The sequence below is a fragment of the Pochonia chlamydosporia genome, chromosome 6, assembly GCF_001653235.2.
Source record: "Pochonia chlamydosporia 170 chromosome 6, whole genome shotgun sequence".
NCBI lineage: Eukaryota > Fungi > Ascomycota > Sordariomycetes > Hypocreales > Clavicipitaceae > Pochonia > Pochonia chlamydosporia.
This window is the reverse complement of record NC_035795.1, coordinates 941,681-959,340: the sequence shown is the minus strand read 5'-3', so window position 1 is coordinate 959,340 and position 17,660 is coordinate 941,681. Positions and strand designations below refer to the sequence as shown.

Here is a 17,660-nt window from a genome sequence, read left to right as displayed (position 1 = left end):
TCCACGCCGGCGCGACGTCTCTCACGCCACCAGAGGTCAGCCGCAGAGGCACTAGTCTCTGCATAAACACAATGCAGGCGTGAGGGCAAGTTGACTTGACCATAATTCCCGTTCATGAGAGACACCCAGGAGCTCGCTAGACAGAACTGGTCCTCCTCCAATGTCCTCCATCGAGACGAGCCCGCTTAACGCCAACGCAAGCCGCCCCTGCGGCAGTCCCGAGTTTTCGGTACACCTTTGCACCATTCATTCATCAACATCTCAGGTTGGAGCTTTCAAGCTACCATAGGACCTGTGTAATATCCTGCAACTATTTACCTTGCTCTCGACGTACGCAGATTCTTCATGCCAGATTAAAAAAAAAAGTTAAAGACGGTGGGCTGTTGTGACGACATCGGGGAAATAAATGGGAAGAGCCGTAACGCTCTGTTTGGAGCTCAGACGACCCTGTTGGGGGGCAAGTATGGATGTGATAGGGGGTATTGATGGGGATGAAGACGTTTGAGTCGAAATTCATTTGTAGTGTTTGCGCCAAAACTTTAGGTCTGACCAACAATGGTGTGATGAAGGTTTTTCTTTTGGAATGAGAGAAGCTGCTTTACATGTCCATGGAGTCGCCACCGTTGGCGAAATTGAAACCCCCAGACTGAGCGGCACCATTAGTGCCAAAGCCAAAGGTGCCATTGGGACCTGCAGGCTGGGCCATGCCCTCATCCGCATTCTCTTCATCATCGGAGAAGTACTTCTCAATAATGTTGTAGGCCTTCATGTAAATATCCTCGTTGGCGTTGTTCTGGCAGTCGTGTATCTTTTCCATTCCACCACACTCCTCGATGAAAAGGGCAAATCGGTTGATTGCCTCAGCACCTTCACCGGCCGCCTGCTTGTCAAGGTCTCCAATCTTGAGGATATTCTCAAGGCCGTCGAGGGCAACCTGAATGATCTTGTTGTCGGGACACGTCAACAGGTCACACAGGGGTTTGATGCAGCCCTGAGACACCAGGTATCGAATCTGTTCAGGCTTCTGGAGAGCCCCAGAAGTGGCGTTGCTAATGGCCCAGCAGGCCTCCTTGCGGGTCTTCAGGTCACCGTTCTGGAGGAGGTGAATCAAGGGAGGAATAATGTTGGCATCGATAACTGCCTGAATCTGAGAGGTGTTACCTGCTGTGATATTGGAGATCGTCCAACAAGCCTCCTTGCGAATGCCATCCTTGGTCGAACTCAGCAGAGACAGGAGGCAGGGCAAAGCACCACAGTTGATGATGACTTGCGTTTGAATATCATCGCCAGTGACAATGTTACCGACGGATCGAAGAGCGGGAGTCTGGACAGAAGTAGAAGCGTGCATCAGAAGCTCCACCAATCGGCGGGGAATACCAGCCTCAATAACGGCTTGGATCTTGTCATTGGAGCCATCCGAAAGATACGAGATAGCCCAGCAGGCATCAATAAGGACCTCGTCGTCCAAAGAGTACACAAGCTTCGACAAAACGGGAAGAGCGGGAGCAATCTAGGAAGTTATGTTAGAACCCTTGTACACGTGGGTAAGGTTGTGGCGAGGGACAACTTACGGTATTCCAATCGGGCTGAGGCATCTTGCCACGGCAGAAATTGCTCAGGGTCCAGGTAGCATTGCGCAACATGCTGAGTTTGCGGCTATCGCCAAGCAAGTTCAGCAGAGGCTTGAGGGCACCGCAACTGAGAACATAGTCGCGGCACTGAGGACTGTCACCGGCAATGTTACCCAAGGCCCACACAGCTTGTTCCCTGACATCAGGCTCGGTGCTGGCCAAAAGTTCAACAAAGATAGGGACGGCACCAGCTTCAATGACCACCTGTGTCTGACTAGCTGAGCCGGAGGCAATGTTGGTCAAAGCCCAAGCAGCCTCGAACTGTACAAGAGTATGACGAGATCGCAAGAACTCAACGAAGCGGCTGACGACACCGGTCTTGATAACCTCTTCGATCGGGGGATTGCGCTCTTTGGATAAGAGCTTTCGGAATTTCGTGGTGGCCTGAATCTGCAAATCGACTTGGTCTGAGAAGACTCCCTGTACCATTTGAGGAAGATCCTCGTTCAACTAAGAGAAAAAGCCATGCGTTAGCGAAGATGAGGCAATTGCAACCAGGGTGGTAGCCCAAAAAAGAAATGAAATGAGGAAATGTGTATGCGATCATTGACACATTGCTGGCTTCGGCCACGGAAGTTCATCATGAGCTTTTCAGCTCAGGGTGCAGACGCTGATGTGGGGTTCAGACAAACACATGCGAGACCCCACATCACAGGCAAGACAAACTGCTTTGAAGCAGCGAAATGTTTGGAAGGCAGACATCTTGTGTGTCGGGTTGAAGATAAAAATGCAGACGATATTCACAACATCAGGGATAAATTGTCACACGTACCTGAGATTCTGTGGGGGCGGACTCATCGTCACTGTCGGGGGCGGCACCGAGCGAGGCACCAGGACGATTCTCACCGGTGCCAATACCTCGACGCTTCGCAAGGTTCTCTTCTCTCTTGGCCTTTCGAATTTCAACCTGCTGCTCCTCGCGGCGGCGACGCAGCTCTTCCGGCTTGAAGGTGTTCTTCGCCTTGAACTGGGTCCGACGGTGCTCGGGAATGTATCGCTCCGCCATTGTGGTGATGTAGCTTGGATGTTATGTGATAGAAAGAGTCAGTCGGGGGTCGACGAAGTGGGCGAGAGCACGTAGTGCGGGGGTAATTGTTGACCGCAAGGAAAATGCCCCAAGTATGTTGGCAGGTAAAGAAAAGACCAAACGACTCTTATTGCGTCTCTCGATGAAGGTGCGGCTACGCGCTGCACGAGACGGAGCCTCCGGGGAAGATTGGAAAGAGTTTGGGATGACGGGGGAAATGGAGAGAAGAAAGATGGCGAAAAGAAATGAAGCCAGTCGTCTTTTTGCTAGATCCTGTCCGTTGCCAGAGAGAGCCTGAGCCAGAGTACCCGCCCGCCTACCGCCTGATTTGGCCTGGTCGGGGCTCAGAGTGGGTGCCTGAGGCATATATTTCAGGATCTGTCAGATTGCCAACTTTGGCACTGGTGGCATACAAACTGGCGGTACTCACCCCGCCACCCGGCCACGCCGGTGTGTTTCGGTAGTAGGCGTTAGGAGAGACATCCACCTGAAGTCAAGCCATTGGAGGTTCGGCCAATGGACAATTGTGCCTCATCCGCAGCCCACCACTGATTTTGCTTCCCCGTCTCCTACACGCGGCGCCATCAGAGGGCAGCAGGCTGCTCCTTCCCACAGAGCTGCCCCTCCTACCCATCAAGCGTCAAGCCATCAAGCGTGCCCCCAAACAAATGCAGTTGTGTCACGTGTCACCGCGCCGTCGCACTGGTTTGAAGCTGGTGGCATACGCGATCCAGCGCGTCCATGTATATCGAAATAATTGATCGTCGGGTCATTTAAAAGCCTTGGCCGCAAGGCGTCTCGTGAATCATTCGCTGTGTATTTCAATCTCCAGGCCACATCGCAGGGAAGCTTTGTCTAGAAATGCATGTCAATGGCGACAACACGAGCGTCAGCAAGACAGGGCAAACTGCCAGCCGGTTTCGCAACAGTTAAAGATGTTCTTGAAGGGGAGATTCCAGATGGAGCTCGGAGAAATATCATGGGCATTCTCACGGATTTTCGGGCTCCAATTCCCACAAGAGGCTCCGGTATGTATCGCATTATCCCCTTTTACTATACTCCACGTTTCCCTTACACCTGGTAGATTGGAAATGTCAGATGCGAATTTATGACCAGTCAGTTGAGGATGAGCCCGATGAATCTGTTCTCCTCAATATATTTTGGCCTCAAGGAGATATGCCGGATGCCCGAAGCGGCGATGTGGTCATCGCATTTGGAGTCAAAGTGAGTCTCACCCTTGTTCCACCCCATGCTCAACAATCTAACGATAACTTTAGGTGCAAAACTATCAAGCCTCATTTTCACTATGTACCCATAAAATGACAGACGTTCACATATATGATTCCAGTCTAATTCCAAGCCCACCTGCTGATGCTGCTAAGGCTCGTCGGCCGTCGAACAGAAGTAAGATCAATCGCCAACCAAATAGGATTGAAAATGAGTTTGTCAGTATTCTGTACAGTTCTATCAACAAAGAGAGAATTCCAGCAGATGACAAGTTTGAAGAAAAAAAGAATCAATCGATCAACGTGAAACAAAAGTTCTCTGAGCTGAAGGATGCTCGGGCTGGTATGTTCATTGACTCTATCGCACAAATCGTCCGGGAACCCTACGACTTAGGGGATAAGTTCACATTGTGGGTGTCTGACTATACGGAGAATCCATCATTTCATCACTATGGGTTTATGGGAATGTCAGCAGGCAAGGCTGGAGACTCTACCCATTCCTCCTCGTCACAGAAATCTGAGTGGGCAGGGCCATTTGGAAAACAGAGCTTGCAAATTACTTGTTATGAGCCACATGCCTCAATACTTCGAGAGCAGCGTTTCTCAGTGAACACTTGGATTCACCTGCGAAATCTCCAAATCAAGTTTGGTAAAAATGAAACCAATTTGGAAGGCTACCTCCGGGAAGATCAAGGCGCCCAAGGGATTAAGATCAATATTTCGCAATTAGACCACCAGAACCGGGAGACCATGACCGAAGACCTCAAGAACGCTCTTCGGCGGAAGCGGGCTTACGAATCAGAAAAGAAGGGGCAGCTCAAAGAACTCACCGAAGCCGCCAACGCAGGACAGAAACGAAAGGCACATTTAGGTTTAGAATCAGAACCCCCTGCCAAAAATGCTTCAAATACTTCAAATTCGAAGCAGAGGCGAAAAAAGAGCCGTCATCACAAACAGGAGGCGTTTGAGCGTCAAAGGGACCAAGGGGACGAAAATCCTCCTCCCAATACCGAGGACGCAGACGATGCCCCCGACGACCTGAACGGACAAGGTAAGCCCTCATGGCCGTTTAATCATACCATCGAGGTGACTGACAATAGACCAGTCAAGTGCGAAAACGAAGGCAAGCCATCCACAACAGTCGCGGAGATGCTGGCACCAAAATACGTCGAATCCGTCATAGATGGAAGCTCCATCAAGCTCCAATTACCGTTTGTAAACGCAAAGTACCGGACATATGCGCGGGTAACTGATTTCATGCCCTCCCGCCTCGAAGACTTCGCCCACCCGAGAACAAGTGACTCCGAATACGGTGCTCTCTCAGACCATGAGGAGGAGTCTGAGCCTGATTCAGAAAACGAATCCCGAGCCATCGTAGGATGGGAATGGCGTTTCTGCCTACGACTGGAAGGCGCCTCAACGAAAGAGACCACCAAGAAGTCCACCTGGGTTATCGTCAACAACCAGGCTGCCCAAATGCTTTTGAATCTAGACGCTTCCGATTTGAGGAAGGACGATGGTAAACTCGCAGCCGTGCGACAGAAAATGTGGTCACTTTGGGGAGAGTTGGAAGACCACAAGGCCAAGATGGAGAACAGAGCATTAAAGGCCCGGCATTCCAACAACGCCAACGCTCCACCAGAACACTCCGATGATGAAGAGGAAGTTACCAAGAAGAAGACAGAGCAGGTTCGTAATCGTCCTTTTGCATGTTGTATCCACCAGTATGGCGCAAAAGTAGCCGAAGGAGACGAAACAAAAGCCGATGCCGGAGACGGAAAGCGCTGGGAAAGGATGTTTGGTCTATTCGGCACAAAAATAGCCAACCTGTAACATTTAAAGAGCTTCATACCCAGGTACTCTGGATGACATACCTGCTTTGTACTGTACAATAGTCCCCACAGTTCATATACCTAGCTTTGCGTAATACATACCCAGAGCCAACAATAAAAACACATGGCAAGTCCATAAATCCATAGCACAAGCGGAAAACATGACCGATCTGAATATTATATACCTACTCATCAAAAAACGCCTGACAAATAGCAGCAATCTCTGCCCCAAGCCACCCCTACAATTCAACCAAGTCATACTATCTACCCGTTTCGCCTCCCCACAAGACAGGTATAAACCATAGCATTTCATAAGAACAAAAACACGAATCAACAAAGTTCCAAAGTGGATCAAGGCCAAAAATAAGTTTCAGTCCAGACCAAACATCGGGATGCAAAAGGCAGACCGTCCTCCAGGCCGTTTTTCATAACCCAATTCCCTGTTCCTATCCCGGCCAACATTTTAATCACCCAATACATCATCATCCACGTCGTTATTCACCCCGTCTTCTTCTCCGCCCTCATCAATAGGATCATCCTCTAGCAATTCCCTTCTCCGTAAATCCTCTCTTGAGCCTTCTTCAGGTTCTACGTCATCAAAGACATTATCGTCGTCTTCGCCCGTGACGATTTCCAAACTAAGAGCTTGTTTATCAGATTTCGCGGGCTGCTTGGGCTTCTTGTGCCGTCTGGACAATTTCTCTTCGTCTAAATGGGCTAGGATTTCTTTGAAGTTGTTGCCGAGCTTTGTTTCGTTGCGGATGATTCTGCGACGGAGCTTGGCGGCTCCGCGGTTGTCGATGAGGTTTGCTGTTAAGGCGAGGACGTATTTAGCTGTGAGTTCGCAAAAGGCTCTTTCGGCCTTGAGTTCAGCGGCGTAGAGTCCTTCTTTGGAGAGATCTTCGTCGTCGTCGTCTTCATCGAGTTCTTCGTCGTCGGCCATGGGATCTTCATCTTCGGCGGGGTCGTTGAGAGTTTTGTCCCGTTTGGACTTTTTGGCGTATTGCCGTTCTGCGCCATCGAAGATGGAGATGAGTTCGGGGACGAGGCCGGGCTCGATTTCTTGGAGGAGGACCTTGAGCTTGTCGCCGCGGCCGGCGGCTGCTGATGATGAGGGGCGGAAGTTCTTGATCGAGGGACGGAGGGTGGCGAATACGAGATGGAGGTCGCAGAGGCTGCCAGTTGAGAAGAGACGGAGTTGGTCGATGGCAGCCCGTGATGAAAAGGTTTCAATAAGATGGCGTCGGTATGATTGACGTAGGACGGAGAGTGTGTCCAGCGCCGCGTCGGACATGCCCGTTCCGGATGCTAGGAGCTTGGCGATGTTTCTGGCTTTCCACATAAAGTAGAATTGGGATGCCTTGATGGCAAATGTGACTACTTCGTCTTCCAGGTCATCGATTTCATCTTCTTGTGGTTCATATTTGCCACGGTGGACAATATTGCTGAGAATGTCGATGGCAGGTGAGGTCGAATCCGCGGACTTGGACTTGGCTTCCAAAACATCGACACAGTCGGATATGCTTGCAAGTTTGCTAATCTTCATCAGGATGGTCGTCAAGTTGCGCAGTGGTTCCTCGGCTAGATTGCCACGCACGGAAAGCTCGCAAGACTTGTCAAAGTTGCGGAGCGCGTTGATGGCATTTTCCCATAACAGTGACAGTTTGCCATCAGTCAATTCCTCGAGCTCCTCGTACTGGCGAGCATGTAACAGAGCTGCAGTAGCCTCAGACAAAACTCTCTTATCGTCGTGTCTGTTGAACTGCGTGCTAATCTCATCGAGTAGTCTTTCATACTTGCTAGAGTCTTGGCGCAGCTGTTGGAAGGTGTCGAGGTTCAGGAATCGCTCCAAACGTAGTACAATGGCCGCTGTTTCAGGCTCAGCGCCAAACTTGTTCAGCAGCCTGGGGATCGTCGTGGTCAGCTCCAGTGCCACTTCTTCTTGGGCTTCGGCTGCCTCTGTTCGGCCCAGTCTTCTCTTTCCTTTATCGTGGTCGGCTGTTAAAGTGAGACTCGACTTGACTGCCGAGCTCAAGACATCAAGGAGGATGGACTCTTCCTCTGACGTTGGTGCAACGGCCTTCTTTAGGGCAGCCTCGGGAGAGGTGTTTTTGGATTTTGATCTTGACTTTGATTTGGCGCTTGTGGTGTGATCATAGAGTAGGTAACCGGCAATCATTTGCCACCTAGTGACCTCGGGCACTTTGTCGTAAAGTACCTGGGCTGCCAGAGAAATTCTGGTGTCAGGATTTGCACCGTCCAACAGCTCTGTTGCGGCGTCCAGGCTAGAGCCAGCGCCATTTTGGTGTGATTCCTCGATTTGGGCATCGTATATCGCCAGCATCTCTGCGAGGCACTTGATGTTAATCCACTCCTTACGTGGAGATTCGTAGTCATCTTCTTCGACGTCGTCTACTTCGTCCAAAACATCAGAGCCACCCATCTCTTCAAGTTTCCCCTCATAGACGTCATCTATACAAGCAACAAAGAAATTGACAACAGCCTTTCGGATGCGTATTTCGGTGTCAAAAATGAGCTTAGCAATGGCATCGATTTCGCTTGGTTCCAAAAGGGCGGCTGATCGCAGCGTGTCAATAACAGAAATCGCCGTGACCCGCACATGGACTTCAGAGTCGAGGGTTGCAATCTCGATTAATCGCGGTCGGAATCTGTCAATAAAGTGTCCCAGTTGCTGTGCATCACGCCGGAACACCCTGAGGAGTTGCTTCAGCACTTCCTGGCGAGTTGTTGCATTCGTATCTGACAACATCCAGCCAAGGTAACGAAGGTAGCCAGGTTCCATGAATACCGTAGGAAGGTTCCAAATCCACGCGCCTAGCGCATCAACGCATTCTGTTCGAATCTTGGCGTCCACGTCGCGGTATCTGTGAACAAAGACGGTGTCGAAAAATGACTGAATACCCTCACTACAAGTCTTGCGATATCCGTTTGCCTCGTTCAAGCTGCGCTGCACTTCGGCTGCTTTGGTCTTGTTCTTACTTCGCTTAGCAGCCGTGAGTTGCTGGTCGATGTTGGCTATTCTTCGGTCGAGGGTACTTGCTATGGTGACCAGGCCCGTCTGGACGGCTAGGGAAATGGTGGTTGCTGTGTGGCGGAAGGGTCGCAAAGACGATGAGGACATGCTTGCGAGCCATGCGTGTAAGTTATCCATCAAATCAGTGTCCTTGTAAAGCACATCCGTCTCGTGAAGTAGCTGAACCAAGGAATGGAAGAAGCCCACAAGCATGTCACGGAATGATTTTGTACTTTTCGCTTTTGATATTAATGGGTAGTCGGTAATTTGTTGCTAGGCAATGGTTAGTTCACAGCAGCCTTGGCAATTCACTGCAGAAAGGGGGGGCACCGCACCTCCTGATGGACTGTCTGCAGGTCAACCAGTCTGTTGGGGATGTTCTCGGGGTCCCGTATATCATCAGTCGTAACCTCCAGCTCGCAACCGGCGCACTGAAGAATGCAGTTGATGAGATCAGCCAGTGCAGACGCGTCGTCTGCTCTATATTTTTCCAACCATTGTTGCGCGACATTGTCGGAGGAGTCTCCAGAGCCAAAAATATCGGCTGCGGAGGGGTTGGTTAGCATTCGAGGAATAAAAGGCGCCGCTGAAATTGCGAGCATTAGTCGACATACCAAATAGGCCTGTTCCCTTCTCTCCAGCTTCGATGCGGACAGTCTTCTTGGGTCTGCTAGGAATTCGGGAGACCTGGGCAGGCCCCGAGGGTTGTGCACCGTTGATCTTGGGCTTCTTGCTGGAGGGCTTCTTGGAACGGCTGCCGCCAGCCTTTCGCGACCTAGGCGCCGGGTGTTCCTCGTCGCTTTCATTGCCCTCGTCGCTCACGTCCTCATCTGATTCCATCTCCTCATCGTCAACTTCCTCTCCATCTTGTTCACCTCTTTTGCGCTTCGGCGCTCCGTTGTTGGTGGGCTCTGGCGCGTACTTGGATGGGACCTTGACAACGCGTCCGGAGCGGCGACGCGAATTCGCATCCGGTTCGGGGGTTGCGCTGGCGCTGGCGCTGGCGTTGGCGCTGGCAGTGGCATCCATGATGTGTCGTCGCAATTGCAGGCAAGATTTATTCGGGGAGCATCTGCGAGAACCCAAGGTTGGAGGTTGGTGGTTTCCCGACCCTGAATCGCGACTGATGATTCCAGCACTTGAGCGATCAAGGCGCGCTTTGGCGTCGAGCGGCTGGAGCTGGGGTCGACCGGTTATTTTGGCAAGTGGGCAGGTCGGAGTTGTCTCACGGCAAAACACCGGCATGCAATCCTGACAGGTGGACCAATGAGGTCACTGGCTTTGACCTGAGCTGTGGCTTGTCAGTGGCTAGTTGCTCGAGCTCTCCCATCTCAGACCCACACACATGGTTTGTTCTTGATGTTGTCTGTGAAGTACCCTTGTACCTTCCATGCTCTCTTCGACGGAAGCTTGAGCTCCATCCATCCTTTCTTGTCTTATCGGCCAATTCCACGCCGCATCTCGGCCAAAACGGGCGACAAGCACAACCAAAGTGTGGCGCTCAAAGACCATATGGAGCACTATAACCCAGATAACTATCTTGTTTGGCAAGTTCCACCACTTTCTCCCATGTTTTATGTGGCCATTCCGCCAGACACATTGCTGCGAGGTTCGGCTTTGCAAGCCACGGGTAATTCAGGGACGTGAACGTCAGTGTTGCCCTGAGCTTCACTGTTGCTTCCCCCATCACCTTTCGCACAACAGGGAGCCATGGTTCAAGTCTGGAGCCTTCCCTTTCCCAAATCGTCTTCGGTACCTGGTGAGGGTCGAATTATCGCCAAGTTACTTCCTGGGGGAGGCAATGGCATCGAGGCAATTTCGTATCAGTATCCTTTGAAACTGATATCACCCACGTCGCCAACAGGCGGCCAGAAGAGTGTTCTAGTCTTCCTCCTGTCCTACGGAGGTGGTCTGGTGGGAGGAGACGCAGTCAATCTCTCGATTCGTGTCCAACCTGGCGCCAATCTCAGTCTCGTCACCCAAGGCCACACCAAGGTCTTCAAATCACCGTCTCCAGATGTCGTTACAAGTCAGCTTATGACTGCCCGGGTAGATAAGGGAGCTGCCCTGTGTTTGCTGCCAGATCCTGTTCAGCCATTCGAAGATAGTGTTTACACTCAGACTCAACTATTCAACCTTGCCGCGGAATCATCATTATGTTTACTGGACTGGGTGACAGCAGGCAGAACAGCACGAGGGGAGAACTGGAGCTTCATCAATTGGACGGGCCGGAATGAAGTGTGGTTGCGGGCTGAGCAAGGAGGCCGGGATCGCCTCTTGGTGAGAGACACAGTGATACTCTCTCAGGCCGGGACACAGGCGATTGAACGAACCCTCCGTGACACGATGCACCAAATGAGCGTCTTCGGGACATTGATACTGCGGGGTCGCGTCGTCGAAGCATTGGGATCATTCTTCCTTACTGAATTCGACGCTCTCCCCAGGCTAGGATCTCGTGACTTTCGCACGGAGAAAGACCGAGAGGAAGAGGCTGAGAAGATGACGGATTTCGAACGATGGCGGGCGAATAGGCTTGAAAGTGAAGCCAGAGATGGTGTTTTGTGGTCTGCAGCACAAGTAAGAGGCTGCATTGTCGTCAAGTTTGGAGCCCCAACGGTAGAAGCTGGCAGGGAATGGATAGGGTCCATGTTGGTCAAGGAAGGAAGCATTTATACCCACTTTGGCGAGGAGGCACTTATGTGCGTTCAATAGAATATTATCTCAAGTTGGCAGATTAGGTAGCAAGGATACCCTTAGTGAAGTTAAAATACTGGATTTAGATCAAGAGTTGTCTGTTTGCCAAGTCTTGTCGAAGACACGGCCGCAGCTCGCAGACAGCGTCTCTCCAGGGATTAATTAGCAAAGACAGTCCGGTTTGAAACATGAAATCAAGTAATTCGTTCTGGAGGTCACATATGAAGAAACTTTTGATCTACTAACAAAAGTTGGCTAGGAAAAACTAGCCATCAAGAAAGGAGGATTCGTGACGCAATATGTTCCTGCATGCTGGTATCCTGGAGGTTGAAGTTGCCCCACGTTGACATGGACGAACCAAGCCATTGATGTGGCAGAATATCGTCCCCCACCATGACTTCAGCACACCGCCCAAATTTTCTGGAGCTGTGTCCCGGACTGCAAAAGCTTGACGTAAACATCATTTCCATATCCTGTCAACATAATCCGATACGCGTTGCCCGCCTCAATCAGTCGTGACCAAAATGGTACGAGCTAGGGCGACTGGCCGAGGGGCTCGTCGCGGTGCCGCGGCGCCCTCTGGTGGACGGCCATCAACAGAAGGAAACGAGGCAGCCGACAATGCCGGGCCTTCGAATGACCCTGCGACGACGACTCCGGCGACATTAGATGAAGCAGTAGCCTCATCATCGAGCACAACAAGAGCTCCTGCTCGGCGAGGAGGCACCACTGCCGGTACTCGTACCACCACGGGTGGCCGACTTAGACCAAAGATCCTTCGAAGAGATGAAGCAGACAGAGACAAATTGGCTCGGCAAGAAGAACAGAAAGCCAATGAGAGGGCAGCAGCGGAGAGAAGAGCACGCGGCCGCTCAAGAAACCGAAGCAAGCGAAGCCGTGGCGATGCAATGGGCGCCAGGGGAGGCAGGGGAACATCTACCGCAAGCGGTCCATTCTCCGGCGGGTTTGCCGGAGCAGGTATGTCAACTAGTATATTCAACACACAAATTCAATCGACCCTAACAACATGTGTAGCTGGCTCCAGAGGGGGTGGATGGTTTGGTGGTGGCAGTGGTGTCACAGGAGGAGGATTCCATGGTGGCAGGGGCAAGTTTGAATCCAAAGGCAAAGGATTTGGTGAAGCAGATATTCGGATGCGCGAAGCCAGAATAAATGCAGACAAACTTCACGTCATGTCACCCGAAGACGAACTCGACAGCGACGACGAGGCGATGATGGCCGCACTTAACGGGCGAACAGCAAGCACAATGCCCATGGGCATTTACCGACGAGAACATAAAGAACAAGGAGTTGTCGTGGCTACGACGGCAGAGCTTGAGGCAGCCGAAAATGCCACAGGCGAGGAAGAGAGCTTATGGGTTGATGGGGAAGGGCCTGGCAGTCTCACACCCAGTGATCAACCCGAGGAAGGCGTATTGGGCACAGATGGAAACCCAGTTTTGATCAAGAAAGAGCCAGATATTGAAGACCCAATGGACCTAGACTCAGCAATAAAGGCTGCGCCAGCAGACGAAGACAAGAAGAAAGCTGTCCTGGCTACGAAACCCAAAAAGGAACTACCCAAAGATCCTGAGGAGAGGGCTATCCAAACAGATTTGGATCTGCTGGCTGGTGAACTTGGAGCCGTCACAGTCACAGATGAGGCGGGAGAAGCACAAACAGAAGGTCCTTCTAACAAAGACGGGCGTCTATATCTATTCCAGTTCCCGCCCTTGATCCCCCCTCTGAAGGAAGTAGCACGACCTCACCGCAGGACAACCGTCAAGGAAGAAGGCAAGGCCTTCAACGTCATGGATGCACCCAGCGCGAGTGACGCTGCGGTAGACTTGACCCAAGACGATTCCAACCGAAATTCACATGCAGAAGACAACCGGGAAGAAGAGGAACCCGAAACAGAAGGCTTCCGCTCACAATTTCTGTCTCACGGAGGTATGATTGGCAAACTCAATGTCCGCAAGTCAGGCAAAGTAGAACTCGACTGGGGCGGCATGAATCTAGAAATGAGTCCAGCCGCAGGAATGAATTTCTTAACGACAGCAATTATTGTGGAAGAGAATGATGAAAAGCCGCAACAAGGCGTTGTGGGCGGAGACAGCGTTGGTATGGGCAAAATCATGGGGCGGTTTGTGTTGGCTCCCATCTGGAGCGAAGAAGAAGATTGGAACGTTGCACCTGAGGAGCTGGTTGTGGAATGAGACTGGACAAATCGAGAAACAACAGCACTGAACTGTCCCGGAATTTGGGACGCTTCGAAACACAAGGATCACGTTCATGCAAGTCGCCGCAAGGAGGAAGTGTGGCAAAAACCATGCCAAGAAGTGATAACGTCCTTCTCCAGCGCCAACATGCGGAGAAAAACTTGAGGAAGAAACAGTTCCAACTGTCCTTTTACACGGCAAGAGCCTCACAACTCCTCACAAATACTCAGTCCTGTTCATTGAACATCCGTGGTGGCGGTGCCTCCAAGTAACTATGCAGGAACAAGACTCCGTAACCAGTCGCAATCAGCGACGAACCACCAGTCAGTATCCAAGATTAAACACCCAGTTAACCAGGGGTTGTCAAATGCAAAAATACCAATAATTCAATGTTGAACAACTCCACGGCCCTGTCAGCACCACCGTTTCAGCACCTCTGGCGGCCCATTGCACCGGACAATAAGTGATTCGGAAACCAAGGGAGCCCCCTGTTCACCCAGTCTAGCGTGCGCCTTGCGGCCGGAGGCTTTTCCGCTGGGTTGACGCTGGCTAAGGAAACCCTAGTCGTTCAAGTCTTCTTGGGTCTGGTATTTTTTCTGCACCACGTAACATACCCCTGGACGCCATACAACAGGCTGCATGAAGGGACCCATATCAACACGGAGGGTGGATGCGATAGGAGCGGGAGCAGAAGGTAGTGAAAAAATTCGCGTGAACAGGGTTTCTTTCTTTCTTGTTCCTGAGCAGTTGTAACAATAGCTCGTGGGGAGTTTTCAAACAGAAGTGAAGTGTTTTAGCATGGAAATAGGTTCTGCATCACGTACTATTGAAAATACTTCCGTCGCAATTACATGTGTTATGGCCCCTTACCCACCCTCCTACAAGCTCCCTGCCTCAACGAAGCAATCTAGAAGAAAACATGAAGAAGAAAAATTGGTACAAGTCTGTGCGGGCAGACTGAAGAGCATGGTTTCTCCACAATGCGCCACGAAATTATCGCCGCTTGAATTGTGTGGTTAACGCGGTAGATATGCGACTATTGGATTGGCGCAGCATGCAGCGGGAGGACTTTCTTTTTCGGTGCAAGTTTCATAGTGGTAGATACTTGTGACGACGTGTGATGACCTGAATTTCACATGTGTTCGTCAGTGGTTGATAGAAACGTCTTGTATTCATGGTTTCCAGGCGCATCGTTATCAGGTCTACTGAACAGTAAATTATGTCAAACCCCAACTCCTGTATCCTATCCGGCCGAAACGCGTAAATAAGTACAGTAAAATACATTGATATCCAAACCAGCACTCCTAGCAATGCACATCTAAGATAAAAACGACTCAAATCGTCCCAACTTACTGGACGCCCCATCCCTTTCTTGACTGATACTCCCGTCCATGGGACTCCAAATCAGGAAGTTCATCCATGGAACGGTTTTGCGGTCGTAGATCCTGAGTGCTCCACGTGGGCGAGTTTTTGCTCCCCTCAATGACAAAGACCTCGCTCTTGGTGTCGCTGGGTGCGCTGCCTGTGTTCTGGGCGTGAGCTTGTTCGTGCATTTGGCTGTGATATTCGTCGATAGTGATGCCAATGTGTTTTGGTCGACCTTCGTTCTTTTGCGCCACGCTGTGGAGGGAGACGTCGTTGGGACCATAACCTGGCATAGACCCTTGAACATTTCGGCTGCCGTTTGCGTACCGAGATGCGCCAGAGATGCCATTGCTGGGAGTTTTGTCGGTGGACTGGAAGCCTCGAATTTTGAGGGAACGGAGGAGAGGACGGATTGTTGCCAAGCTGGAGGCGATGATGGCGACGCCTGGTTCTACTATACTCCATATTGTTGCGTCGGTGACGGAGACTGTATATTGTGAGAGGGCGTTCATCATTGTTTGCGGTGGGATGTGACGGGAGAAGTTGGCACTTACACATTAGGTCGTCGGATAGTTCAAGGCCGGACAAGAACTTGAGACGGATGAGAGTGGCAATACTGGCACTATGGGCGGTGTTAGCATATGTGATTGAGCAGGCAGGACTGCGTTGTGAGAAGACGTACAAGACACCAAGGCCGAGAATGACAATGACGGTGGCCTTGGCCTGCTTGGTCATCTTGACACCCCAGAGCATGGGAATGGGAATGAGTGCCTGCAGATATTTTGTCAGAGGCAAGTCTTGAAGGGCGGATAAGGGTGCCGGCAACTTACAAAGAACCAATCAGACAAGACTGTCATGACACTGAGGGCATATGCCGCCGCGATGATCTCGTTGGGCCCTGCGCAGTGACCTGTTGTAATTCTAAAGTCCCATTGCTTTTCGACAGGCGTACATTGGAACAGATTCCAAATGAAGATGCCGATACTCCACAATGTGACAATAACCAGGGCTACTCGAATGATCCAAATATACACCTTTTGCGTGGCCAGGCGCAGCAAAAAGACGCCGATGCTGAGCTTGACAAACATCATGTCGACAATGTAAATGGCAATAGTAAGTGCTTGCCACTGTTGCGTAACCAGTCAGCAACCTTAAACTGACATGTCTCACGCTATTTGCGACTAATTGACGTACCATGAGAGCCGCCACGCGGTCATCCGCATCAGGAACCGCCGCATTGTGTCTTCCCAGCCCACGTCGTACACCTTCAAGAGTAAATGCGCACGTCACAGTGAATATGAGCTGAAGAAAGAACGTTAGCGCCGAAGCAGGAACAAACAATCGTCACTCAAGCAGAGTCAACACTAACCTGTGCCACCAGCATGAGCCAGTCGTCGGCTTGATAACTCTTCATCAACACCACTCTCGTATACGATCGCAGTCCAACAGCAATCCAGCTCGTAACTAACAGCGATATACATGTTGCGATTAAAGAACCTCCGTTGTACTCGTTCAGATCATATGTCTTTTCGTCGGCCATGGCTCGTTTGGCGCACAGGCGTTTCTTATATCAGCTAGAACTGCTGATCATGACCAGATTATATCGTCTCGCCTAATCGAATAGGGTGTCGTTGAGAGTCGAGGGGGTTGAAAAACACTGTTGTGTGAAGTATCGACAAATATTATCCAGTTTGGTGTCTGGCAGCCTTCATGTAAGTTGTAATGAGCGTGTGTTTGCTTTTCACCACAAATTCTGAGCAATATAGGAACGAAGAAAGCAAAATGCTAAGAAAAGCAAACCATAGACAGACCAAAACCCAAACCAACTAACTACTCCATCATTCAGAATGTGATGTTCAGCGAGAGCCATGCATTTAAGAACTGCCCTCTCCCAACATACAGGGGACAACCAACAGGGTGGGTGGCAGCCACCAACAACTTCAACTTGAACGGATCTTTTTTGGAACTAGTATGCAGCTCCTTGAGCGCTCTCACAGGCAAACGCCAGTCATCAATCATGTATATTGAACCTTGCAGCTGGGTCTTGGTGCTGCCCGGATGGGCAACGGGGCCGTTGCGCGTGCGACAGGCCAAAGCCGCTTCTGCAGCACTCTAAGTGGACCTCGGTGGATGGCGAACAAAGGACCCGATCTCAGTCTGTGCCCTAGATATCCGTTGAAGGGTTCCAGGCGAGCGAGATAACAAATGCCCAAAGCTTGAAAGCCATGACCGCAAGTTAGATATCAAAGCCATAGGCCATAACTCAAACAGAATGCATCGAGATGATGTTATCACCATATCCTATCACCTAGTAAGCTTCCCAGCACAGACGCATCAAAGTGTACACTCCTTAGATACCCAAGTCCATGCGCCTAGGCAAAAGTTGGCCGATGTAGGGCAGACACCATCGCTGACTGGACTCTCGTAGCATAGGTCTCATCACTGCTGGCTTTGTTACAATAGCCCCGAACCTGCGACGGCCCACCAGTTGGCATGGGATAACATGCAGGGAACTCCAGGCCAACTTGAGGCACATCTAGATCTCCCAAGCACGCGGAACTGAACATCTGATAGGAGCCTTGACTCATGATGGGACTCAGGTCAAGACGAGTGTCCACGTTCGGCAAGAACG

General features: G+C 51.0%; 6 protein-coding genes across 6 annotated transcripts; 3 read left to right on the top strand and 3 right to left on the bottom strand.

Moving 5' to 3' along the window:
* Positions 1 to 598: 598 nt before the first annotated feature.
* Positions 599 to 2,637, bottom strand: VFPPC_09880 (importin alpha subunit; the record flags this gene model as incomplete). The annotated part of the gene is made up of 3 exons (XM_018288346.1): positions 599 to 1,510; positions 1,572 to 2,081; positions 2,404 to 2,637. The coding sequence occupies 3 exons, from the start codon at positions 2,635 to 2,637 to the stop codon at positions 599 to 601; spliced, it is 1,656 nt and encodes a 551-aa protein (XP_018141002.1).
* Positions 2,638 to 3,529: 892 nt separating this feature from the next.
* VFPPC_09879 (telomere-binding alpha subunit central domain-containing protein) lies at positions 3,530 to 5,717 on the top strand (the record flags this gene model as incomplete). Its single annotated transcript, XM_018288345.1, has 4 exons — positions 3,530 to 3,686; positions 3,743 to 3,882; positions 3,936 to 4,935; positions 4,990 to 5,717. The coding sequence occupies 4 exons, from the start codon at positions 3,530 to 3,532 to the stop codon at positions 5,715 to 5,717; spliced, it is 2,025 nt and encodes a 674-aa protein (XP_018141003.1).
* Positions 5,718 to 6,179: 462 nt separating this feature from the next.
* Positions 6,180 to 9,779, bottom strand: VFPPC_09878 (nuclear cohesin complex subunit; the record flags this gene model as incomplete). Its single annotated transcript, XM_018288344.1, has 3 exons — positions 6,180 to 9,023; positions 9,086 to 9,294; positions 9,365 to 9,779. The coding sequence occupies 3 exons, from the start codon at positions 9,777 to 9,779 to the stop codon at positions 6,180 to 6,182; spliced, it is 3,468 nt and encodes a 1,155-aa protein (XP_018141004.1).
* A 681-nt stretch (positions 9,780 to 10,460) lies between these two features.
* Positions 10,461 to 11,462, top strand: VFPPC_09877 (urease accessory protein UreD; the record flags this gene model as incomplete). Its single annotated transcript, XM_018288343.1, has 1 exon — positions 10,461 to 11,462. One exon carries the CDS (start codon positions 10,461 to 10,463, stop codon positions 11,460 to 11,462), a length of 1,002 nt encoding a protein of 333 aa, XP_018141005.1.
* Positions 11,463 to 11,968: 506 nt separating this feature from the next.
* On the top strand, positions 11,969 to 13,660 carry VFPPC_09876 (DNA-directed RNA polymerase III RPC4; the record flags this gene model as incomplete). Its single annotated transcript, XM_018288342.1, has 2 exons — positions 11,969 to 12,422; positions 12,480 to 13,660. The coding sequence occupies 2 exons, from the start codon at positions 11,969 to 11,971 to the stop codon at positions 13,658 to 13,660; spliced, it is 1,635 nt and encodes a 544-aa protein (XP_018141006.1).
* A 1,352-nt stretch (positions 13,661 to 15,012) lies between these two features.
* Positions 15,013 to 16,568, bottom strand: VFPPC_09875 (hypothetical protein; the record flags this gene model as incomplete). The annotated part of the gene is made up of 6 exons (XM_018288341.1): positions 15,013 to 15,515; positions 15,583 to 15,650; positions 15,711 to 15,799; positions 15,859 to 16,155; positions 16,223 to 16,330; positions 16,398 to 16,568. 6 exons carry the CDS (start codon positions 16,566 to 16,568, stop codon positions 15,013 to 15,015), a joined length of 1,236 nt encoding a protein of 411 aa, XP_018141007.1.
* Between the last annotated feature and the right edge of the window lie 1,092 nt (positions 16,569 to 17,660).